The following is a 27,124-nucleotide window of genomic DNA, read 5'->3' on the forward strand; positions in this document are numbered from 1 at the left end:
GGCATACAAAAAAAGCATATGATAATGAAAAGTAAACACCTGATGACAATGAAACTTCGGAATAATAGTCTCACACAGTATGCTCTCCTCCAGGTAGCTTCCTCCTCCTGATATCTACTTTTTCAAAGCAATTCTTACAGCATCACAGTCTTACCTCTCAGTACGTTTCTTTCAAATATAAAAGGGAATGCGGATTAGTTGGATAGGAATGTGAGACAGCGTTGTTCTACGATACGAATCATTGTGCATGATTGCAGAGAGCATGTTGTCTCTGCTGTGACACCACAGAGAAGGCTACTGATCAGCTGATCTGTCCTGGGCTATTATCACATCGGATATTCAGCACTTCTCTGATAACCAATATTAGGGATTCTAAGCTGATTCTAATTACAAATAATTAGTAAATACAAAAAAAAAAAAAAAGCGCTACTTTGGTTCTTATGTAGCTGCCTCTGTGTGTCTGTCTCCTACTCTGTGGTCTCAAGTAATTTCCCACTCACAGCACTATCAGACTGCTTAATATAAGGTAAGATAAGATAGAACTTTATTTATCTTGAAGGAAACCAGCTGTAGTGGCCAGGAATTTATTTCCAGATCAACTGCTCAGAGGAAAACACCACCAAAACCTTGCATTTCAGCAGTATTAGCTAATAAAAAGGAAGGAATTTGAAGGATAGCAGATGTATAACATAAAAGCAAAAAAACATTTCAACAAAGAATAGTGTTAGAGTTTGTATTATTCCACATTTTTTGAAAAGATTGTTTTTCCTGCCATGGTGTATCTGTTCCAAACACGAATTATTATTATTAATCACTTTGATTGTATCGGCCCTGGATAAACCATTTTGATCTTTGGCTGCTGCTTCTAAAAGTGCCAAAGGGCTCCTTGACACTGTACAAAGATAGGAGAATGGTGGGGAAATGTTTTGTGGACTGAAGAAACTATGGCTGAATTGTATGGGAAGAAGAGATGGCACTCTGTGTGGTGACTAAACAATAACTACTCCTATAGTTTGTTGATCTGACAGATTGCTGATTGCTGTGTAACAGAATATAATGTATTTTTTCAACATTTCCAGTTGAAAAAAATATCTTCCTTGCGAGTGCCAGCACTGAAAATACAAACATAAAGTAACATTTTATCCCACAACCAGGCTTGCATTGTAGCGAGTGACAGAACAGAGTCCAGATGGTCCCCAAAGGGTGAAGCTAGGGGGGTGAAAGACTGTGTGAGAGGGAGATGTGTGAAACGGAGAGAGCAGTATATGTGCATGTTTTCTTTCTTTAAAAAAAAAAAAAAAAAAAGTTTAATCAGGCGTGTATGTGTACATCTGCACGTATGTAGCTGAGTAGGCGTGTATGTTTGGGTGGCATGCGTGCCTTTCTGCATATGTATGTAAAGCAGAAATCAATGTATGTTATGTGCCTTATGTGTCTTTCTGCCTGTCTCAGTGTTTCTCTGTGTATGTGAGAGCGTGTGTTCGTGTGTGGACATCTGTTGTACCCCGCTCTCTCTCTCTCTCTCTCACTTTACCATCCTACAATCAGGTCTGTCCTTCTGTCTCTTTTACTTCTAAGAGGAGAGAATGGCAGGAGGTAAAACAGACTACGACTACCCACATGTGTGATATCGAGTGTGCTACTAATTTCTTGAGAAAGTGTATGCGTTTTTATTATTTTTTTTGTGTCTTTGTGTGTATGCATGTGTGCTTCTGACAGCCCATCCACCAGATGGAAGCTGTGATGTTCAAGCTTTTAATTGTATATCTAAGGGGTTGACTGGCGTGTGTGGGTGTGTCTTTTTTTTCCTCAGTGGGGATTTAAGCACCAAAGTTTAAATAAAGCTGAAGTCATACAAAGTATCATAATTAGATCTACTATGGGGGAATACTTTTTGGCATTTCCGTGACTAATCCATTCGGAGAGCATAAAAACCTACATATATGTGACAAAGACCATGAACTGAGTGCTATGTGACACTGTTCAGCGCCAGAGAAATGAGGCAGTGTCGTGCCAAAAAGTCATCTTCTGCCAGAGACTGATTTGTTTAAGCTGTATTTTTCTATATGTATGCAGCTGCTATTATGGAACAGCTGTCACAAAGTGCAAAACCAAATTGCAAATTGTAATAGCAAAGATACGTCTTTAATGGTTCTAGTAGCCAAAAATTTGTAACCAAAGAAGTCTCTTTGGTTTATAACATTATCAGGCAATTATTTATGCTATAGTGTTGTTTCTGATGTTGAGGCAACATATGTTTGCCACGTCTAATGTCCTTTAGACATTTGAAAACCAGACTACGATGGTTTATTGGTGGGCTTAGAATAGAAAGATCTCTTTTGCAACTATCTTAAGGACTATAATCTTTAAAAGATAACCTTCATGAATATAGCCAAATCTTTTTCATACATTAATAACACTTCACCCTCAAGGCAGAAACTGCAGTCCGTCTTTGGCAAGTGGAGAACTGCTTTATATGAAGTCAGTTGGCCCTCAAAACATGTTTATGTTAGTAGAAGCAACTGGATTGATTATTGTCCAAGGCACAAAGCAGGTGAAACAATGCAGTGACATAAGCATGATTACACAACAAGTCATTTCTTTTTGACTCTTTGAGCTTATTCTTATGGTTTCACTGCCATTACAGTAGGAGATAATCTGCCCTGAATTCAAGGAAAGCTTTAAAGAAGACTGCTTTGTTAACTGTTTTAACTCAGTTAGATCTAAGCAGTGCTTTGTTCATTGCTCTTCATTACAGAGGATGCACTGTCCACCTGTTGTCTTTGCACTCCGAGGGACCCCAAGTTGTAGAACATACATGTATAACAGTTAAAAGACATGTAAAAAGTCTTGTTTCTTCTCCAAAGATCATGCATTTGTAAATGAAATGGTTTCTGTGCATACCTACATGTGTTGTTCTCAGCTTTTTAAGTTGAGGCTGACTGCTTCAGCTGAACACTACTTCCTTATAACAACTGCATTTACTCAGAGCAACTGTTTAACTCAGTTTACAGTTTGCTTTCAGTGCATCAAGAAAACAAAGGGTTTTCTTTAGAATACATGGATAATCAAGGCACAGTGCTTTGTTTTAACTCTAAGGAACAGTTGCGTGTGCTTAACATGTAGTGTGCCTTGAATGTAGGAGGAATCTCCCTTCTTTGCTCTGGTGTTTTTCCTATCCATCCATCATGAGCGCTGCATCTTGAATCACTCCCGGGCTCAAGTTGTGTTTCCTCTTTTGCATTGTGCGCTCTTCATTTTTGCACTCTGGGGGGCCCAAATAGCAGCAGATGTAACTGTTTGAAAATTTAAGTCTTATTCCTGCTTCCAGAATGTCATGTTATGTGTAGTATAGTTAGAGCAGCATGTTATCAGTGAATTCTTCAGACCTACAGCAAATGTATTGTTGCCAGCGCTGAGTCAAACTGTAATTGATGATGAGCTTTATTTATTGCTGGTGATTGTGGGATGATCTAAATATCGGGCTCAGAAGCTGTTTTATGTAAAAAAACAAAAAAACACAGACTGGCAAAATCATCTATTGAGGTAATAGAAGATTTTCTCTAAAGTACAGTGAGGAGGATATTAAAGCGGATATCGGCAGCTAATCCTAAAGAAGACCTCTAGCACAATCAGAGCTCTCATCCAAGCCACTGCAGTGTAAAGTAAACACAGTCACAGCTTGTGTTATTGTAAAATATGCTGGTTCTCAACCTCACCTCTCCTCTTTTGCAGCCTGCCAGTGCCATACTAATGGCTCTGTGTCCGAGGACTGTAACAAGGAGACTGGGCAGTGTGCGTGCAGGGAAAATGTGGTTGGACGACAGTGTGACGAGTGCATGGTAAGTTTTCTGACAGATGCCTGTCATATTTGCTCATATGTGTCGATGGATTCTTGGATTATTTATTGTCCACAGGTGGCTCTACTTCTACCATTCTTCTGTTGTATTATTTTCATATGCTTTGTTTTGTTCTGCAACATTGGATATATGTGAGTTTACCCATGTTTGAACCCCAATCATGTCTGTGACGATATGTTCTTATTTGTATTTCATTTTGTCTTTCTGATCACTTCACATCAAACAACAGCAGTTACTTTGAATGATATCGGATATTGTTATCAATTTTAGTGACAAGAATAATTTTTTGCATAATTTTACATAAGTTGGGGCATCTATGTTTCACCTTGACTCTTTATTTAAAATAGTGTGTTTAACCTAATCAAAAAAGTTCATCTCCTGCAATTTAGATATTGCACTTCTCCATCCTGTGATTTTGATGATATTTCATGAATTGTTCAGTCCAACTTGTAACTCATTGTTGTTCTGCAACGATCAACTTGCTAACTCTGTTATTATTTCAGCCCCATAACAGGATCAGCCACACATGCATTGCTTTGGCAGGGCAACTGGGTTGTAGTGTTAAACCAATACTTCACACAAAATGATGTCTTGTGTAATTATAATGTTGGTTTAAAAAGGCCACTGTTTTCCTGTTTAATTCCTGCTGTGCATTTTTTGACTCTTTTATTGAAGTAATTCCAACAACAATACAAATGTAACGATAACAAATGACTTTTGTTTGTTTTTGTTATTTTCTTATTGTAACCGAAGTTTGTTGATCTGCATTGTGATTGGTCCAGCCTAACTGCTGGTGGGATGCTGAGCATCAGGAGTGTATGCCCTGTCGCTGCAGCCCTTACGGATCCATTTCTCGGCGCTGTGATATTGAGGGCCGCTGCATCTGTCGGCCCGGCTTTGTGGGCCGACGCTGTGACCTGCGGCGCCTGGGTTATGAAAGGCGGGAAACACGGCGGCCTGTGGAGCGCGTCCCCATGGAAGCTGTGCAGCAGAGATGGGGGGGCAGTTCCCGCACGGGGGGTTGTCCCAGGGGCGCGTACAGGCCTAAGACGGGGGTAACACACTGCATGTGGATGACAGTGGTGTGTTTTAGGTAGCATGGCTGTGTTTCTATTTCATTAGTGTGCAAAGATGTGCACATGCAGAAATGTGTCGCAGACTCTGTCCAAGACACGTTTAAGACACATTTCAATTGTGTAGTGAACATCACAATGCTTGTTCTTGTGGAGGTCATGGTTTCAAGGCCTCACTTTTTGAAACATTGCATGGAAAGTGTGGTGTGTATCACATGAGCTGCATATAGGAGCTCTCCTGTGTTTTTCTCTGAAAGCCATTTTGAAGGTTTTGCTGAATGTCAGCAGTAATGCAAGGTCCAGAGTGCATCATGTGGGGAAACATGTACATAATTAGAGACCTGTAACACATAAAAAGCTTTGTGCTGATGAGACATCATCCAAAAATGTCACATGAAGGTAACTCAAGATGTTTGTTGTTGCTGAAAATTGGTGTTGTAAATGTCAATAGTTTCTGGCAAATTGTGATGTTCATGATTTTAGGTACAAACATTCTGCATTGAAGATACTAAATTGTACGTGATTTTGTTTTAATTTTCTGACAACTTTTTGGAGTGTGTGCATCTTGTCTAACCCACCTTCTTTGCGTATTTTGACTTTCACTTATTGACTCCTCTGCCCTGGTGTTTCTCCAGACTCAGACTCACGGCCTTGCCACAGGTGGAGTGTGCGTCCCTTGTCACTGCAACTCGTTTGGCTCCAAGTCGTTCGACTGTGATGAAACTGGTCAGTGTCGCTGTCAGCCGGGTGTCACTGGACCCAAATGCGACCGCTGCTCGCGAGGATTCTTCAATTTCCAGGAGGGTGGCTGCACACGTAAGCAGAGATCTTTCAGCCTTTAGCTGCCTGACAAAAATCCAACCATGTAGATTGGTCCCGTTCGTATTTGCGCTGAAAGTAGTGTCAGCACTCTCAAGATGCTGTTCTTATTAAACTGCTGCTCTGTTCTTCTTTTTTAATTTAAAGTTTACACAAATTGTCTGACATAGAGAAATTGGATTTGTAGAACTTGCTCGTCATTTCAAAATACATGTGCATCCCTTCAAATCATTGTGCTAGTTTTATAATTGTTGTGAAGTAAATTATTTTTGTGCCCATAAGCAGGACATTTCAAACACGCTGCAAAAGCAAACTATGCAAGCTGTAGTTTAAAAGTTCTGAATGCTAGCCACTGGCCTCTTCTGTTCTGCTGCGTACTGTGTGCATTTCCTTTGTTTCACTTTCACATGAACTTGCAAAAAGTATAAATACCTCGATCATTGAGATTTTGTCATGTATTGTAGATAGGTGAGCAATCCCCCCAGGCAAAAGCTGCAGCTACATCAAATACAACACATATCTGTACATGTAGATACACAATGAAAGGAATGCATGGAAGAAAGGAGGGGGGAAGGAAGGAAGCAATGAGAATCACATTTTAAAATTAGACCTAGTATCTGCACGACAGGGTAAAGATGAAAAGTTGCCAAGAGAAACTAGCTGCAGACTGATATGAATGTCTTTGAAGATTGAACACATAGAATTAGAATGACATGAGCACTAAATAATGAAGTTAAATGATTTTTTATGGATCTTGGCTGGTAAATAAGTAAAACAGCTAATAAATACTGTATTTCAAGTTATTAAAATAGATTGTTTAACAGAATCAAATCCAGTTTTTTCAAATGTATTGGTAAATCTATTTTAGCACAAGTCTTATCAATAAATCTTTGATAGAAAGACAAAGGACAGAAGATGTAGGACACAATGTGTTTGCTTGTGTGTTTGTCTGTTTGCATTTGTGCAAATTACTGTTGGATTCATAAGTGTCTGGGCAGTGACACAATTTTAGTAATTTTGCGTCTGTACCCCAGCACATTGGTGGTGGTAGTCAAGATGTGACTGAAGTGCAAACTGTCTGCTTCAATTCAAGAGGTTTAACAAAACCGTTACAATAACTGTTTAGGTAGTAATTGGACATTTGAGCAATGAACAGTTTCATGTCCAGGTGTGGCCTCTTTCATCTGTATTTCATGACTAATTCAGGAGAAAAAAAGGTCTGGAGTTGATGCCAAGTGTTAGAAATTGATAGCTGGTCATGGGAAGTCTCAATAAGCTGTCCAAAGACGTGTCCATGCATATGAAGGACGCCATCGTTAGGCTGTCCAAAACTAAACAGGCCTATCAGAGAGAGAGCAGAAACTATAGAAATGTCCCAAACAGCAATTTGATGTATTCCTTAAAAGAAGAAATGCACTGGTGAGCTCAGGAATACGAAAGGGCCTGGAAGACCACAGAAGACTCGTGGATGATTGCAGAGTTCTTTCCTCTGTGAAGAAAAAAACATTCCCAAGGTTTAGTGAAATCAAACACATTCAAGTGTGTCTTTGTCAAAGTCCACAATGAACTGACACCTTCATGAATGTAAATACATAAGGTGTACCTCAAGATACAAACCACTGGTAACACTCAGGAAGGAATGAAAAGGACTCATGATCTAAAGCAGACCACAACATCTGTCAAACATGGCGAAGTGTTGGGGCAAGCACATGTATGACTGCCATTGGAACCGGGTGGCTGGTGTTCATTGATGATGTGGCTGCTGATAGATGTAGAAGGATGGATTGTGAAGCAGGGGGATATACAGTATTGTTCAGATTGAGTCAAATTCTGCAAACTTACAGGATGGCACACTCTAACTCCCACAGTACAGACGAAGAATGATCCGAAACATACTGGGAAAGAAACCCTTAACGCAAAGAAAGAGAGTGTAGTTAAAAGGCCTGTCTGTCATCTGACCATAGCCCATCTGTGTTGTTGTTCACTCACTGAAAGCAAAACTGAAGGCAGAAGGACTCACAAACAGGAGCGACTGAGGGCGACTACAGTAAAGATCTGGCAAAGCATCTCAAAGGAGGAAATCTCAGCATTATTATCTGTGTGTTCCGGACTTCAGCCAGTTATTGACTGCACAGGATTTTTAAACAAGTATTAAAAACAATCCTTATATTTAGTTTGTTAATATGTCGAATTACATTTGAGCATGTAAAAATGGAAGGATTGTAAAAAAAAAAAAAAAAAAAAAAAAAGGCTGAATTCCTAAACTGTTAATGCAGTATTTTTGTTAAACATTTTGATTTAAAGCTGAAAGTCTGCACTTCAGTCACATCTCGTTTGCTTCATTTCAAACCCAAAAGAGACATAGTTATGAAACTTGTGTCACTGGCCAAATACTTATGGCACAGACTGAATGTACAGTAGGGCATTGTTCATTTAGTTTTAGAGTTCTATTTATTAACATTATCTTAGAACAGTAGTGTCTATACATCCAACCCATAATAAGAACTATATGTAGAATTTTGAGGGTACACTGAAAGCCCATCGTCTTCTTGTAGCAGTGATTCAAGGTTAAATCATTTGGGATTTAAGACCAAGCACAGGTCTGTTTTTACACCTCAAATTAAAGGTCAAGGTTGGCCTAAATTGTAAAGTAGTGATTTAATCTTGTGACATGCTGGAATTGGATTGGATGTGTGGAGGTGGAATTATTCTTGCAAATGTAGTGTAAAATGTGTGCAACCAAAAAAGTAGAACAGTTTTTGCAAAAGTGGAATGTGCTGGACTATGTAGGTTTTGTTTGATATTTTTTATTCAAATGGTAGTACTGTGGGGCCCAAATACGAATGAATAGTCTCTTAAATCTTCATTACCATGTATTAAACTGAAAAAATCTAATTGTCAGTACTTTCACTGTTGTGGTAAGATGAGCTGTGCTGCCTTAGAACACATTCACTTGATTTTTAAATGTGTGTTCCACACAGGAGTCTTCTTTTTTTTTTTTTTTAAATAATGGAATATGTTCAAATTATTAAATCTTATGCCCTAAAAACATGGCAAGCCAGGCAAAGTGTTTCAAACTTTGTGCTACTCAAAATGAGGATTTAGCATCCACACACCCCAGGAACAGCTATTAATAACTTTTTCCCACAATGCCTCTTATGCAATATATTATTGAAGCCAAACACTTTCAACAGCCAAGAACAACAGCAAAAAGTTTGCCAGAAAACTCAATCATAGAGCAGAAATACAAGATTGGAGTGGGAATTATTTCCTTTGATCCATCTTAGGATGGCCACCACAGTGCAGCGGTCAGGGTGCAGGAATATGCTGCTCGTGTTTCATGTTCCAGGAACTGACTCTGGAATACAAACATGATTCACAGCGTGTGTGGTTTCTGAAAATCAAATGACTGAACGTTCCCGTTACCAGCACATACAACATAAGTCATTACCAAACTGAATCATTTTATGATTAATCCAATTTAAATTTTAACAAAATAACGACCTTCTGTAAAGCTGAGTTCATATTGCATGACCTGAAACATTTCCACTCAACATGTACACGGATGATTGTGTAAGTTCATTTGGAGATTGAGGACTGTGGCGGATTTGGTCTCTTACTATAAATCTTCATACAGGAAGTCAAATAATTACGCTTTAACATTCCTCAAACTGAACCTACTTTATTGAAACATCTTCCTGCAGGAAGGCTCTCTCTATGTTACACTTTCCTCCTTTTTGGAGGATTTAAATTATGTTTAGATGAATCTAAAAAGGTTTTTGTTTCACAAATTCAGTCTAGCAAGAAGCACCGTGTTTCCAGATTGTTTGAGCCTGGGTTTAAGTAAAATCAACATGTGGTTAGGTCACAAGGTCGCTGTTCTCAGTCCCAGACACACTGTGTCTGCTTCAGTATGGAATTTACTGTCCACATGTCATGTTGTGACAAACTGTGTCATTGTCGAGAAGATGTAAGCTACTGAAAAGAACTAAAACACTGTTTACAGGTGATAACCAGGCAGTCCTTTTCAACATTTAATCAAAAACCGTTTAAAATGCTTCTCAGTTGTACATTCTTTGATTTAAATCCCCTTTAACTCCCTCCCTCTCTTGCAGCCTGTCAGTGCAGTCATGTGGGGAACAACTGTGATGCCAACACCGGACAGTGTATCTGTCCTCCAAACACCATTGGTGAGAGGTGTGACCGCTGTGCTCCCAACCACTGGGGCCATGATATCGTAACTGGATGCAAGGTACGCTGAGAATGTATTTCCAAAGAACAGTCACTAGTATTTGTGCAACCTACTTGGGTAGCATGGGGAGTGTGTTAGCAAACACTGGACAAGGAGAGGTGATTTTAAAAAAATTGCAAATATAATGAGAGATTAACGACTGATCAACTTGCCACCTGGATAGTTGTTTTACTGTGAAATTATCTTCCTGAGTAAATAACTAAATAATAATACTATTAATCATTGTAGTCTATTTTTGTGACTTGTATACTTTTCTGCACAATAACCTGCCATATAAGTCATATTTTGTGTTCAACATAGCCCTGTAAAGTTCAAAGTAGCAGTGAATATGATAAAATAAAAACATGTATGGTATTACCCTTTTGTTCTTCACACACATCATACAGTGTACAGCAGTGGGGAGTACACCTCTGTGAAATAGCTCCTAAACGTCAAATGATTCAACAGCGTATCACCTCTCAATGAATACGTACAGGCTCCAAAGTGGAAACAACAAAAAACAACAAATACACATGTGATCTCTGACTTACAAGTTGGAAAACCTGTGATCACTGAAACTAAATTTCATACGTCATGCATCTTAACTGCATGAAAATGTTAATGAAAAAAAAAACAATCTCGGTTTTGGACCTATGGACTGTGTCATTCTGAATGTCTGCATCCTGACATGATCAATCAACAACTGCCAGAGGAACTGAAAAGTTTAATTGTGACGCTTCACAAAGATAGGAAAGGATACAGGGATGTCAGTGACCAACTAGAAATCTGCTGAACACACAGCTGCAGCAGTAATCAGGAGGTATCCAACGACACATAGTACCACTAATCAGAGCTGCAGTGGTCGTCTTCCTAAAAGGACGTCACAGACAGTGCCCAGCTTCCACATCTAGCTCTGACAAACAGATGGGCAAGGGCTTCAGAGCGCACACAGGGTTATCCATAGAAATCAGAGTTTCTGTTACTACTCAGCCTCTATAGATGGCATCCAGGAAAGAAACATTTGCTTACTCATCAAAAAACTGCAAAATTAAACTTTACTCAAGAACTTGAAAAGAAGCCTGATGAATATTGAGATCACAAGCTTTGGTCAGATGACACCAAGATACATTTGTTTTGCCTGATCAGGACTACCACAGTGAATGCATAGTCCCAACACTGAAGCACGGCCATGGGAATGTGATGATACGAGGCTGCATAAGTGCAAAAGCTGTTGGGGAGATGGCATTGATAGATGACACCATGGATGTCTTTGGATATGCCAGAATACTGGCTGACAGTCTGCAGAAGCTTGGCAGAATGGGAATATTCCAGCATAATAACAATTTAAAGCACACTGCCACAATCACACACGTTTCTAAAGTAGAAAAAAGTGATAGCTATGGCCTGTCCAAGTATGCTGTCCGAGTTTAATCCACCTTTGGTGTATTTTAAGGAAAAGATAGAACTACACAACCCCTCCATCAAAGACCAGCTGAAAAAAATCATCTCTGAAGAACAAAAGAAGAACTGTGTACAACACTGCTATCCTCCATGCTGAGGTCGATTGAGCCGGTAATTAAAAATAAAAGTAGACATATGCAGGAAAAAATAAAAGGTTTCAATCTCAGTAATGAACGACTACAGTGAGCCTGCATTTTTAATATATTAAGTCTAAACTATTTTAATAACTTTTACATTAAAACAAATACCCTGCTGTTCAACATAGAAATAATGCAATAAAGAGTGATATTGCACAGGGGTGTACTCACTTCTGTTCCATACTGTAGGTCTCATTCTAATTTTGCCTAAATATTTCCCCCTCTGCTTCTTCTTCTTTCTTGCCATACTTCTTGTCTTTTTAATTCTTTTTCATCTGTTCTCACTTTCTTACATCCCTCCCTCCAGTCAGCTCTCCATGCCTTCTGCTCTCTGTATTCTGTTCCCTAAGTATCACTGTGCTTCTTTACTGTCTTTCTCTAGTCCTTCAACTTATCAAATTTCCATCTGTGATTCCATCCTTTCCATTTCCTCTGCTTCTGTTTCACCACGGCACTGTGGAAAATGATTGAAAAGAAATTGTTCTGCGTTAAAACTGTCTCATCAAAGGGCAACATGGCAAGCACAACAGTTGCCTATTAAAATAGACTATTAGCATTCATAGCCTTGATCACTGAAGTAGTGTAAGTCTCCATTAAGTTTACTAACAGATTAATCCAGAAGAGTGCATCAGACGATCAAAGAGGGATGAGACAGGAAAAAAGTGCCAAAGTGAAACACAGCAAAGCAGAGTATAAGAAAGTACAAAGAAAGTACAACAAGCAAATAGTAAGCTGGAAATGAGCAAAATCGTTTTACACAGCAAGGTCTTAAGTGTGCAGCGCTTAATTAATTAAAGATTAGTAGAAGCAAAGCACAATAATATCTGATGACAAGCTATAACAGCTACAACATCAACACATAAAATATGACTGAAAACCAGTTCATTCACTGTTATGTTGTAAGACTTGTGTCAAGAGTTTAAAAATGACCTGCGTCAACACTTTTAATTCAGCACTGAATCTCTCACTGTGATTCAACCACAACTGTTCTCATTTCAACTGAGCTGCTAAGCTCATGATTATGGTTATATTTTTGCATCTTTTGCCGCAGAGCACACATAATACACATCTGTTTTTATTGTGTTTTCATTTTTGATTGAGACATTTGTCCATTGTAATAGCACACAATGATGTTCACTAATTGTTTTCAGTTCGAACTCAATGCTATCGCAGCACTTCATTAACAGGTGGTGTTTTAATGTCCTTTGAACCTCAAGCTGATTCTTGATGGGTTTTTTTTCTCCTGTCGCATTGTTCTTCACTGTCAGCTCATTTTTCACTGCAGTATAAAGTCAATGCACATCTGTGGAAACATCACAACCGTGGCTAGAAGGAGAGAGAGCATTCACAAGTGTCTTTTGTGCTGTATGACACAGTTATAATACCATAAATCATGAAAAAAATACAAGCATGAGTTGAGTTTCTTTGATTACTTAATCTATATGAATTCAAAAACACAGAATCAATATGTCCATTTTTCCAAGTGCTGACAGGTGATGCTGGAATAAAACAGTTGCTCTGCATAATATAGATATTTTACTACTTGCTACACAGTTTTTATATTTTTTTAACACAGCCTGCACTTCAGCTGAGTCGTCCCTAAGTTGTTGTCATGTGACTATTGGTCACAGCTTAGATACTGATGGCCTCTTGGTTGCACGCTGGAGCAGAGAATTTTAGCTTTTTTTCAAAAATCTAGTGCAGTGGAAAATGGAATGATTTGTTTAACTTTCCCGATAGAACTGGGTGTCATACGTGGCTAGTCAAGGACTGCCAGGAAGTTAAAAATCTGATTTTCTGACTGATACATGCTGTAATTTTGGCTTTATTTTTTTATTTTTATTTTTTTTAAGCTATCACATCTTTTTAAACCTCAAAGTAGGTTTTGGGGTGCAGAGGCCGTTTCACTCCCTCCTCTCATGCATGCATACAACCTCCTGTCCACCATGTTTAAGTTATGGACACACCTGATTTAAAACTCAGTTACAAATATGCAGTATGACTTTATACATGCAGTCTAATCTTTTTTTTTTTTTTTACTGGAATTAAATAAAACTCATCCGAGAAACTCTGTAGGTTGACTTTTGGTTGCACTCTATTACAACAAATGAGTGGATTGTACACAAAAAACCATGTGTCATTGTAATGTCTGAGTTTTTACAACAGCTGTAATATCAGTGTTCATGTTTTTGTGTGTGTGTGTGTGTGTGTGTGTAGGAGTGTGGCTGCAGTGTGATTGGCTCAGTGACCCAGCAGTGCAACGTGAACACAGGCTGCTGCTTCTGTCGTGACTCCTTCAGAGGAGAGAAATGCAACGAATGTCAGATCGGATACAGAGACTTTCCTCAGGTAAATGATCCAAATTAACACGACTGATGTTGCCGTTATCGTAAAGTGGCTTTTATTTTTATTGACACAGGATGGGAGACACTAGAGAGAATCTCTGATGGGACTCAGTCGTTATTGTTTGAGTTTTTGTTGCTCTTTTGACAAAGGAGAGAGATTTTCATCACATGACAATGTTTTTGCACATTTGTTATGAGCATAGAAGGCCTCAATCAAAGAATGTGTTCGCTGCCTGATTGATCCCTAACAATGTCATTACACGAGAGGCTTCCTTTAGATCTGAAGCCATCTTTGTAACAGAGCCAAAGTTTTCAGGAAGCCATCAGCTTATTTTTCTTTATCAGATGTATCTTATTGGAAGTAAAAAGATGAACAACATGATGTATAGAAAACACACTGGCAGCTACCGGGTACAGGTGTAACTCAGTACATGAGGGTGGAAAAACACAATAATTTTTTATTCTTGATTCCAATGGACATTAGTTATACAAAACTACTTTTAACAAAACAGTCACCACCATGTTTGTTATTTCACTGAATTTTACTGTACTGCCATTTTTGGGGTACAGTAGACAATTAGATTGTTTCAGTGATCCTTCTATGAGGTCAGTGCTCAGAAAAAATCTAATTTTTCACACTGTTAGAACTTAATATCTTAGGTCAAAGGGGGGGAAAAAAACTTGACAACTTTGTTTTTTGTGTTCCTCTAAACTTCACAACTGACATGGAAGTAAAAAAGATAATGGCAGCATTTTCATTTTGGAGTGAAGTTTAATGGTTTGGTGAAGCATAAAGCTAGGACACACTCTACTAACTCCTCTCTCAGCCTGTTATGTTGTTGATAACAGAAACTTGGCATTGTCTGCATCTACATTTCCCACAGTGCACCCAGTGCGAGTGCAACATCTCAGGATCAGACAGCCAGACCTGCGACCTGGAGAGAGGAGTGTGTGGTTGTGCAGACCGAACAGGAAAATGTAGCTGCAAGGTACAGTATACACACACTTCTGCTTGTAATGCTCCCCTTCCCATCTGTGGAGATTTTTTTTTTTTTTTTGCTCTATTTATTTTCTGCCTGGCTACAGTACTTTAAGAAAGTCCACTTTAAGTCTAATAATTGTGTTAGGAAAGTGAGAGAGGAATGTGGTATTTATTGTTCTGAATCTTACCAGAGATGATTTTAAATGTCAGTGCAGATTTAAAACGTACTTCACATGCTTTCTTTGTCTTTTCTGTCTGTATCAAGAGGCTGCCCTTGTTTGTGTTTTATAATATATGTGTGTTTGTGTGTAATTATTTTGGTAAATGTCACAGTGAGTATGATAAGCATCTCTGGCTGACAGCCTCCATATAGTGACACACAAAAAGCACATACACACACACGGATAAAGATGCACACATTCATATGCATACATTCACAGTCGTTTCTTTTTTACCGTCTAAGTTAACTGTCATTTTGTCACTTTTTTAACCAAATAATCTGGAAAATGATTACTACTTTTTTATAAATGGAAATATTATAGTAAGTAAAGCATTATTATATCGCACATTTTGCACATAGTTAAAAAGTGCTTTACACACAGAAACACAGAGTACAAATAAATCAGAATATGAAAAACATGATACACACGCACACACACACACAAGGTGAAAACAGTACCAGCTATGATAAGCTGGTGATGAACACAGAGTTGGATTCCAAACCTAAATGCCAGGACACACACCACACTGGAGTTAGTCAGTTTTCTAACTAGGAATGTTCCATATCCTGATGTCCCTCCCTCTCACCACCTGATTTCTTTCTTTATCTCTGTCTCCCTCTCTCTATCTCAGTTCAGTTCAATTCAATTCAAGGCATTTCGTTGGGATGGAAGTGACGAGATACAATATTGCCTTTAATTTGCTTTAAGGCCGAGAATGTCCGCTCGCTTAACTTAAAAAAGAAAAAAAACCCTGCTATTAATACTTTTATGATAACGTTTTAGCTTGTGCGGGTAGCTACAGACAGGAATCACAACCTCTTTCTCCATCCAATCAGAGGGCATGAAAGTGCTGACGTTATCATAGGCCTGCTAGCTGGCCCTGGGACCTCCAACTCTAAATCTGATTGGTTAAAAAGCAACATTTTCATTGCGATGCATTTTAAGCTACAGGCGCCTGCACTTTTGATTCTTTATTTTATTTATTTATTTTTTAACTTCTGATTCTGAAGGCCATAGGGCAGATTTCTTTGACCCTGGCAACACATGATGGCTGGACTGTGGATAAAAACCTCTCATGTAAACACACACTGCTGCCCAGAGACACACAATGAAATGAAGAGAATAGACTATTGGGAATAATGTAATAAAGATGAATGGAAACCTGCTAAAATGTTAATCAGTGATTCTGACAGAGGACGCCTTGCTGGCCCTGACGGCCCACCACTGATCGGATAGGATGTTGTGTTGACAGTTCTGTAGGCTTATTCTTTACAAAGAGATGACTTCATACACAGCTCTGTCCAAAATTCCGTTTCAGACCAGTCAGCTCTATGCAAAATGTAAACATTCAGTCTAATAGGATTCTTGCTGCAATCCCAATAGAACTAAGGCATCGAATGCATTCTGTTGTATTCGTTGTCAGTACTTTGAAAGATCCTCCATGTGATGCACTCCAAGTTGAAGTGACTGAAGCTGGTGCTGACGACATTATGATTATTATATTTCAAACACTTAAATGGCCTTGGCTTAAGGACCATTGTTACTATAGCCTGCCCTCTGGCCTCAAGTGAAAAGTGGAATTTGAGGTATTTCTAAAGAAATGTGTTAATGTAAACAACTTATCTTAACTTCCTGTATTTGCCTGTATGTATCTCATTTTAGGTAAATGTGGAGGGAGACAACTGTGATCGCTGTAAGCCAGACATGTTTGGGTTAGCCGTACAAAATCCACTGGGCTGCAGCAAGTGTTACTGTTACGGCCTGACACACTCCTGCACAGAGGCACCAGGACTTATCAGGATGTGGGTGAGTACACAGCTTTATTGTTTTACTTCTTGTCTGTCACTCTTTAATTATTTAACAGACTCCACAAAAAACATTCTTTCCAGTCTGTATAGGCTGGAAAGAAGTATTTACATTTCACAAATCAAAATCCCCGTTAAATCAGTTAATCCATAACTATGTAATACTGTTCTGTCTGCAAAACACTGCTGAGATCACCTGGGATGTTTAATAGCACTTCCTGGACCTGTGTTCTTCCTTGAATGCCTTGTCTGTAATTTGTTGTAAGAGATGATCTGACTGGTAGGTTTCTGTGAACTCTACTTGGTTCCCACACTGTTGAGGCCTGTTTCCTTGCTGAGACAACATATGTGACAGCTGGCTCACTACAACTATGTTATGCCAGTATTGTACAGTCGGCTTTTTGTTCTTCATTAATTGTTATCTAGAGATGGTCAGAGGTTTGTTTCAATATACATTGATTAAGACCACCTGCCTAATGTGGTGTAGGTCCTCTGACCCCTCAGAGCATGGAGACAGGACCTCAGGGTTGTCCTGTGGTGTCTGGCAGGAGATCCTATAGATCTTGCAGGTTGTGGGTTGTAACCTCCGGAGATCTGGTTTGTTCTGACGCATCCGGTGGATAATCAGTGTTATTCACTTCACCTTCCAGTGATGTTAATACTGTGGCTGATTAGTGTTTCATGCTAGTAGATCTGGTAACACTTCAATTCTTTCCCCTGTTGAATACCAAAGATGCCTGTTTGCCATGTGTTGTAGCAAGAAATAATATTCATTCTGTGGTTTTCACAACACTATTACATTCCCAATGAGAAAACAAGACTTAGATTCATTCTAGCAGCTCTTGCTGGCTAATATTAGTCTGCTCAAAGGTTTACAGCAACTATGCTGACATGCTTATGCTTACTGTATGCTTAGGTATAATGTTACCTTGCTTACCATCCTAATTTGGCTTCCACCTAAACTTGTACATGACACAAGTAGGTACAATGTATATGAATAACTAATTTATAAGTAATATATTTAATAGTTCTTGAAACATTTCAATCTTAACCACAAGCATAGGTCCCCTGGGAGTAGTACCACAAAAGCCAGGGGATCACCAAAGGCCCATGAATGTCAACCTTTAAGACCTAGCATTGCCTTTTATAGCTGGTACAGCATTCCATCCAAAAACAGACCTACAGATCCATCCAAAGAGCTGCATTGCTAGCATGGCTAAAACAAAGATCCACTTTGCTAATTGGTCAAAGCTGTAACCTTTCCCACAAGATCGCAGGTTACTAAAGGTCTACAGCAAAGATAGCAGAGCTGTGATTGAATGGTGTGAAAGCCTGCAGTCTATTTCTGTCATGTACTATAACACCTGAGAAATGGTTCATGTTTGATTTTGGAAAAGACAAACTAAAGTTTAAAGATTCCACAGACCGAGGTGAAGCCAAAAACAGATATGTAGGAGCAGCAGACATCATTGGACAGACAGTCGGCAAGTTGAATATCAGTTGTTGAGGCGGGTGGTTTTAATAAAGGCCCTTCATTGTGGAAATGGTTGCCATCAGCAATAAAGTGCCGTTTCCATGGTAACCATAGACTTTTAGGATGGAGGGTGGCGAGAGGCTTCATTTGAACAACAAGCAGTCACTTCATTTGTTGTTGACAGAGAGAGAGAGAGAGAGAGAGAGAGAGAGAGAGAGAGGGAAGGAGAGACGGACAGAGAGAAAGACAGAAAAAAATGGAGACTTTATTGGAAAGAGGGAGATTTTTTCTGAACCACTGAATCGTGAGATTACACTGAGTGGAGTGGGACACACACACACACCTACACACACACACACACACACACACACACACACAATCCCCATATCTGGACACTGTACACATACGCTATGCAAACACAGTACAAACACATTCACATACACACTCTTGACACACACTACATGGGATTACATTGACGTTAGACGAGGGGGACACATGCACATGCAGGCGCGCACACACACACACACACACACACACACACACACACACACATTTCCCCACAAACACACTGCTTAGTTTATTGTGGTTTTTTTTAGTAATTTCCCTCTGATGAGAGAACCCTGTGTGTAATTGGACAAATATTTACTAGATGTTAAATGTTGCTTGAAGATCTTTCAATACAGTAAAGTCTGTAACCTTTATCTGTACTCTTTGTTGTCTTTGTAAAAATGGACATCGCGCCTCCTCCGCCAAGGCCAATACCACATCTCACTATTTTATTGAAAGTGGATCTGAACCAAAAATTTAATATGTGCTTCCCGTGCCCATGCTTCACCTCTTCACCGAGTTTCATGAAATCCGACAAACAGACGGACAAACAAAAAACACAAAACAACACCGATCATATACCACAGCCGTAGATCTCACCTCAGCAGAGGACCAAAGGCCTGGACAAATGACTAATGTGATAAGTGAATAATACTAGTTGTAAGTCGGTAGCTGTCGGTAGCTGAAAATGAATAAAATGGTCGATTGAATCCCAACATGATTAAACATGTGTCTTTATGCTGTACATAGGGCTTGTTACTGCTCCCTCTGACACACGAGGTGAAAGACAATGTGTTTTGTCCTGTCATGTTTGCCATGACAAACAATTACATGTCAGACAACATTTCTAAATATTACCACTTTAACAGATAGATAAAACCAGCACTTTTTCTGACAATGTTTCCACAATGTCTAAATGACAGTACAGAACACCAAGAATGACTTGATACATACATAAATAAAACCCTCAATGACAAAATAAGGATTTGCTATCTTATGTTAGACATGCTCCTCTGTGTTCACCAGCTAGTTGCTAATTTTGTCAGTTTGACGTTTGGTACTGAACAGTGTTGTTTTCTCCAACAGCTCATGTTTTGATATTATCATATGCTAAAGCTTTATTTGCTACTTGGTTGGTGTTACTTATTTGATTTCACCGTTGTGTCGAGGAAATCGCAAGTGAGAAATCTGTAGTTCAATGAAAATGTTTGAAATATAATTCATTTTTTAGTAATACCTAAAACAGAAATGAGCAGTTTCCCATTCCATGTGTGACTACCTTTCTTCTATACAGCCCGGTGTGTCCAAGCTGTAGTATCGTAATTGATTTCTAAATTCTGTCCACTGAAGTAAAAAGCGACCATCCATAATTCCACAGATATTATTCACACAATATCCACATATGAACACAGCTGGATTACAGCAACAGAGAGACGGATCCAGGCTTGAGCAGATGAAACTATTTTTAAATCGGTCCACTCAACCACAACCCGCAGTCAATAATAAACCCTGATATTATTCAAGTGATATTGAAATACCAACACACGAAATAGGAGACAGAGAAAATGAGAAAGAAAGGGCTAGTTTTTCTCCAGACTGTGAGTAATAACTCAAATATTATTCACATATCAGAGAGCAAGAGAAAGACTGACACCTTCAGTTTCAAGTTATATCCAGAAAGGAAAGATATTTACTGACTGTATTAGTTAATCTAAATAACTATTAAAGATCATCACTCTAACAGAGGAAAGCAACAAAAACTACCAATATTAACAAAGAAAAATCACTACCTGATTACCTTGAGAAAAAAATAGTGTCGTTCTTAGTGGTAAAATAGTTATAAAGTACAGGTCCATCCATCCATTATCTATACACCGCTTAATCCTCACTAGGGTCGCGGGAGGGCTGGAGCCTATCCCAGCTGACTTAGGGCGAAGGACACCCTGGACAGGTCACCAGTCTATCACAGGGCCACACTTAGAGACAGACAACCAAGCACGCTCACACCTACAGACAATTTAGAATCACCAATTAACCTCAACATGTTTTTGGACTGTGTGGGAGGAAGCCGGAGAACCCGGAGAGAACCCACACTGCACGGGGAGAACATGCAAACTCCACGCAGAAAGATCCCAGTGCCCCCACCAGGACGCAAACCGGCAACCATCTTGCTGCAAGGCAACAGTGCTACCAACTGCGCCACCTTGCAGCCCTAAAGTACAGGTCTTATTTTAGAAAGAGGGTGCCTTTCTAGAAAATGGACAATATTCTCATCACCAAAAAATCATTGAAGGAAAGACACTTTTCCTGTTCTGAAACTAGTGTCAAAAAATTCAAGGTTTTTTGTTTCAGGTGTCACTTTAATCAAGCTTTGGGAGTAAACGCGTTTGGTTCTACAAGATATAATGTGAATGTGGCAACAAAAACGTCATTAATAGATTCAGATAAGATAATTATTCCGATAAACAAAGGGCTAGAATTTACCCATTCAACCTTTTTGAGTGATTCTCAGAAAAGAGGCGTGAAAAACATGCCTGTTGACAGTATTTGTCGACAAGAATGCTTCAAGTTATGTTCCAATCAAAGGTTTAGATGAAAGGTGCCACCATTTGGCCAGTTTTGAGTGTCGCAAAGATCTGTCTTCATTAGTTAGGGTATTCCACAATGCTCTGTGTCCTGAGATGAAACAAGACAGGAAAGAAAGGAAACAAATCAAAGACACTGACATTTTCTGTTACAAGACGGGGTTCTCAGACAAAATCCATTTGAAACGGCTGTCTGGAAGAGTCAAAAGATGGTGAGGGTGGAGCATTGTTTGAGTCAGCATCATTAGGTGGTGAGGAAAAGAAGATGTTATGTGACAGAAAATGAAAAGAAAGACCCACACACCACCACATGCAACTCCAGGACTTGTACATATCAAATTTACAGGGCTGGGCTATCGTATGTAAGTTTTCTTATGTTGGTCATTTTCTTATTACTTTATGCTCACTTATGCACAGTATGGTCATGTGATTCATGAGGTTCAGTTTCTGTCAAGTGCATTATGGTGACATACTGCTGATGAATCAAGACTGTCTCCTGCAGTGATCCTTTTTTTTTTTTCCCCCTGATCATTTAACACCATCTAAATTAACTACTGTACTTGCACAACACCATTTAAATCCGTTCTGTTGCGTAGTTCATACAGTTCAGTTTCAGTTAGCAGCAGTCATTCAGCAGCATGCTATACAGAATGGACAGGGAATCTCAATGTCTGGAGATATTACGTATTAAACGGTCAATACAGCGCTACAATAAGATTGTCGTCTTTGTGTATCCTAGTTAACACTGAAGCCGGAGCAGACGGTGCTCCCCCTGGTGGATAAGTCCAGCGCTGTGGAGACCAGGAGAGGCATTAGCTTCCAGCACCCTGAAATCCTGGCTCACGCGGAGCTCATCACTTCAACTCTCCCTGAGCCGTACTACTGGAAACTGCCAGAGCAGTTCAGAGGCTCGATGGTAGGAAACCTCACTGTGTTTTTAAAAAAAATTGTTTTTGTTGTTTTTCACACTTCATGTTTACATGCTTTACGACATTCCTACCTCTGCCCTTTTAACTACGATGAAAAGGCTATGCGGTTTTAATAGTTGTCTCCTGGATTTTGTAAAGGAAACTTGTGCAGTTGTCAAGAAACAAAAGTTATGTTGCATTGAATGTTGCTCTTCAAAATGTACATCTTTGAGGCTGGACATACACTTGAATGCTCCCCTGTTTATTTCCATCTTTTTCTGTCTTTGCTGGTGCACCGCCACACTTCTTGGCCTGTTGCACCTGATGAGTGTGTGACCATTGGTAGGAGTGTGTTGTGTCACGGGTTACCTTTCAGTTTCTGACACTCAACATACCGGATATTGATAATAAATGAATTCAATCTGAAATCAAGTGTTGTATGTCTACATAAAAACAGAAAATGTGTTAATCGTCTGTTGTCTTGGGGATTGTCCTCAGTGAATTCTTTCTGTCTGTCCCTAGATAACAGCATATGGTGGCCAGTTGAAGTATGCAGTGTACTACGAGGCTAGAGATGAAACTGGTCCTTCTTCCTACGAGCCTCAGGTCATTGTTAAGGGGGGTCCAAACCGCAACATGGTGATGACACGCCACATACCGGGACTCCAGATTGGTCAGCTCACCCGCCATGAGATTGACATGACAGAGGTACTGCTTGACCTTATAAAGAAAGTGGAATGACAATAGTATTGATAGCAGATGTATTCTGAAGGCAGAGTTTTATAAATTACATCTTCTATTACATCCAACTACAATAAAAAAGACTTCAGGTTATGTATTGCCCTTATTCTCAGCAACCTCAGTCAGTCATTGCCCACAGAGTTTATTACACAAATAGACTGCAGTGCTAATATTGATTTGTCATTGAGTTTTGGTGTATGTGTGTGTACTTGTGTGCAGCATGAGTGGAAGCATGCAGATGGCCGGTCTATGACTCGAGAGGACTTCATGGACATTTTGTTCTATGTGGACTACATCCTAATTAAGGCATCACACGGCAACTTGATGAGACACAGCCGGTAAAGCGCACACACACACACACACACACACACACACAGTTCCATGCACCTCCACATTGTGTGGCCCATTATTTAAAATGAAATGTGATCCCTGAAAAAAAAAAAAAGAAAGAAAGAAAAATGTGAGAAAATTCTTGCTTTTCATTTGTACCTCCAGGTGTAATAGTAAAAACTGTCTTTACTAGCGTATGACCTTTTCCTCAGCAGCAGCTGCAGAAACATTATAACCTGCTGTAAATAATCCTCACAGTTGTCTCTTTATATCCCATATCATACATCTTGATACATTAAATTGCATGTATAGCTTCTTACGAATATTGCAAGGCAAGCACCTTAATTTCAGATTTTCTAAATGCTTGAGCAAACCAGAGCAAACACAAAGACAGATAGTTGTGCAGTTCATTGTATTGCTGTGTTAATGGACTTTTGACTTCTCTCTCCCAGTATTTCAGAGATCAGTCTGACAGTGGCAGAGGAAGGCAGACCAACCAAAGAAAGTGAGAAAGCCCATCAGATAGAAAAGTGTGACTGTCCAGCTGGATACTCTGGACTTTCCTGTGAGGTACGTACACACCTAAATGCATGCACACAAGATGTAAATCCACAAAAGGCACATTTTTTCTGAAATGTATTTTATGTGAACTCCAATGCTTGTGATCTGTTGACATCAATTATATTCACAGCATATGCAGTTCACTGTAGGTTGAAATTTAAAGTTCAAATGTGACATTTTGAGACTGTCGCATACAGTAGAGACAGATTAAGAGTCGAACTCAGCTCATCTGTTTTTAAGGTCAAGGGTTGTATTGATTTTTTAAAATGACGATAGATGTAGATATCAATATATTCGTCTACAACATAAATGTATAACATTCTTGGTGGTATGTTCATGTGATTCATGAGGTTCAGTTTGGGGGTGGAGCCTTATAACATTCTTTTGTTTCTTAATTTAGTTTTTGATAAATATGTATCAGTCTCAGTCACAATATAGCCAGCCAAAAACAATGTAAAAATACATCTGCTTCAGACATGCACGCCTTTCTGTCAATCTGATGGCATTAAATCATATCGGCTTCATGTCTGAATGAACACAATGAACTTTTGCATAAACTTTTGCATAACAGCTTCAATGGCGATCTTACTAGGTTACTTACCCAGTAACTTTTTAGTTTTACTTTCAACACACCACAAGTCCTTTTTTTCTTTTCAGCATCAAAAACATGACAAACACCAATACTTGTGTGTCAAATCACAAAACACTTTTCTCATGTCCCACAATTGTATATCTATTGAAAAGTGAAAAGTTTTGCTGGATAAAGACAAAGTCTGTAATAGGTCAGATGAATGACACTTACCCTTAATAAATGGAATCTAAAGTTTAATTTGCTTCTTCCAACCCTTTGTGGGAGTCTTTCTTCTGAGTTGATTAAATACCTGCAGCATCAGACCTTAGCGAGAGACTTGTACACATTCAGGCAAATAGAATAGAAGAGCAGCTGCTTTACTAATTACTTTTAATTATGAATTATCCATCGCATAGAGACAGGATCAATTAGGATATAACAGCAAGTCACATGCTGTGCTTTTCATCACCTCAGACAACTGAGCTGTCACTGTTTATAAAGTACAGTTAAATCAGTTGTTACGTTGCAGTTGTCCTCAGGTGGAGTCCTGAGCTCCATCATAGCTGTCAAGATTTTATTTTTTTTTTAATTTTACTGTTGGTAAAAATCTGATCTACCAACTAAACTCAAAGATTTTTTTCTCTCACATCATGTTTTACAAAGACTTTTCCGTTTTATGTTCTGGCAGCAGGATTACATTAGGGACGTTGTTGTGTCCATGGATGCTTTTCATAACTACATGTAGAGTTAGCAACTGAAATAACTACCAAAATATAGCAACAGGTTACTGGAGTAAGACTTTCATTACCAATGGACAGTATTGTTTAGGAAATCCTAAACAAATTAGACTATTAGTTATTTGGACAGTTTCATAAACTACTTTTAATGGAGAATATATATATAATATTGTATTATTGTGTATTATGTTACTTGTCATACTGTCTAATCTCACACGTATGACAAAAACAGCTCTCTGTGTTGGTATGAATGAAGCTGTGAGGAACATTAAAAAGAAAGTGATTGTCTCAATGACAGAATGCAGGGACTTCAACAGATTGACGAAGCCAAAAATGTTATTTATCTTATGTCTGAAAGGGCCTTAATTTGTTTGAATAAAGCGGCATATCGCGTACCACTTTAGAATAAATCAAATATCTAAGACATTTTAAAGAAATGCAATGCACTGTGTCGGAAGATTACTACAGAAAATGAAAAGAAAGTGTATTTGTAAAAGTTACGTTACAAACAGTAATTGCAGAATAAGCTGAACAGTCCTCTTTTCCAGAGCTTGGAACACTGACTGCTGCCTTCACACTGAGTGAGAATGACAAAAACGTAGAGGTCACAGACACGGCTTTGAATAGTATCTCACAAGTTTCCAATTTACATTTAGTTCAGAGTTTTAAGCTTCTGCAACGCCTTTCAGACTTTCCTTTTTTTTTTTTTCTTTTTTTTTAAGTAATTTTATTTTTTATTTTTCTGCTTTGCTTAGCCAGGATTAAGCCTCACTGAGCATCTCCTCTTCTCAGTTGTGATTTTGTCAAAGCAATTGACTTTCAGCTGCGTCCAGCTCCTTCTTTTAAGCCACAGAAATCCTATAGCAGTGACTCAATCTTTAGTTTAATGAGGATTTTGTGGAGACAGCTTATGATACACGGACGCAACAGTTCTGGGTAATTCCGCTGGACGGCAGTGCCTGAAAGTCATTTAGGTATTATTGTGTTAATCTCAAAGGAATACAAGGCTTGCCAGCAAACTTTTAACTATATTTTTCAACCTCTGTTTCACTTTGTTGCCTTGTTACTTGGTGTGCAGAGCGGCGCCCATCGATATTACCTGAAAAAAATTACCTATACATGTGATTTAGAAGCTACAGATACGGTTGAAAAAGTGCCAAATAGAAGCCAAATAGCAAACGGTAGCTAAACGTGAAATGTTCGGGTCATAGAGGGCCTGGCTGACAGATGGCCGTTCTATTTGTAGCTGCCGTTGTTGTTAATAAAGTATTTTTAAACGGGCGTTTAGTGCTAGCAGAGGGAACAGATGGCTCTTTAAATGGACTCCATTAATTATTACTGAACAGGAGAGAGAGGAAGAGAGAGTTACCTTGCATGTCTGCTTCTGTGTGTGTGTGTGTGTGTGTGTGTGTGTGTGTGTGCGTGTGCGTGTGTGTGTGCAGGTTTGTGTGTGAGCGTTGGGCGGCTATGTGAGGGTGTGTGTTTGTGCTCAAAAGTTACTGAAGGGAATAACTCTTAATTGTGTCTATGTGTGTGAAAGAGAGAGTGGTCAACAGTTGCCTGGAGAAGTAACGATTAGGGATCATTTTATGTGTGTGTGTGTGTGTGTGTGTGTGTTACATGTGTGTGTGTGTGTATAAGGGTGCAATACAGTGTAAGGCACAGTGTGACGTTACTGTGGGAACACATGCTCAATCACAACTGGATCTTACAAGGTATTCTTTTTCTGTCTCTTATCTATGCAGGAGTGTGCCGCGGGTTTCTACCGTCTTCGCGCTGGTTCCCTGACATCTGTTCCAGCATCCAGAGTGCCCACCGCTGCCGGCATGGGCAGCTGTGTTCAGTGTCAGTGCAGTGGGCACTCCTCCACTTGTGACCCTGAGACATCCATATGCCAGGTAAATGAGTCTATGTGTGTGTGTGTGTGTGTGTGTGTGTGTGTGTGTGGGCATTCTG

The 27,124-nt window shown here is 39.2% G+C and overlaps 1 protein-coding gene across 10 annotated transcripts in view; it reads left to right on the forward strand.

Annotated features, from left to right (window-relative positions):
• lama2 (laminin, alpha 2) overlaps positions 1 to 27,124 on the forward strand; it is a 225,864-nt gene that overhangs the window by 130,122 nt on the left and 68,618 nt on the right. For 6 of the 10 annotated variants that reach the window (XM_008284577.1, XM_008284594.1, XM_008284585.1 and 3 more), the window contains exons 22-33: positions 3,736 to 3,842; positions 4,643 to 4,915; positions 5,569 to 5,749; positions 9,868 to 10,004; positions 13,799 to 13,930; positions 14,811 to 14,915; positions 16,792 to 16,935; positions 22,060 to 22,236; positions 22,751 to 22,936; positions 23,189 to 23,307; positions 23,752 to 23,869; positions 26,914 to 27,066. In XM_008284577.1, coding sequence (XP_008282799.1) covers positions 3,736 to 3,842; positions 4,643 to 4,915; positions 5,569 to 5,749; positions 9,868 to 10,004; positions 13,799 to 13,930; positions 14,811 to 14,915; positions 16,792 to 16,935; positions 22,060 to 22,236; positions 22,751 to 22,936; positions 23,189 to 23,307; positions 23,752 to 23,869; positions 26,914 to 27,066 — 1,832 coding nt within the window. The remainder of the gene's footprint in view (positions 1 to 3,735; positions 3,843 to 4,642; positions 4,916 to 5,568; positions 5,750 to 9,867; positions 10,005 to 13,798; positions 13,931 to 14,810; positions 14,916 to 16,791; positions 16,936 to 22,059; positions 22,237 to 22,750; positions 22,937 to 23,188; positions 23,308 to 23,751; positions 23,870 to 26,913; positions 27,067 to 27,124) is intronic. The other 4 variants (XM_008284622.1, XM_008284648.1, XM_008284630.1 and 1 more) reach the window with 1 other exon arrangement.

Source organism: Stegastes partitus, unplaced genomic scaffold (genome assembly GCF_000690725.1).
Source record: "Stegastes partitus isolate 25-593 unplaced genomic scaffold, Stegastes_partitus-1.0.2 Scaffold9, whole genome shotgun sequence".
NCBI classification, from domain to species: domain Eukaryota; kingdom Metazoa; phylum Chordata; class Actinopteri; family Pomacentridae; genus Stegastes; species Stegastes partitus.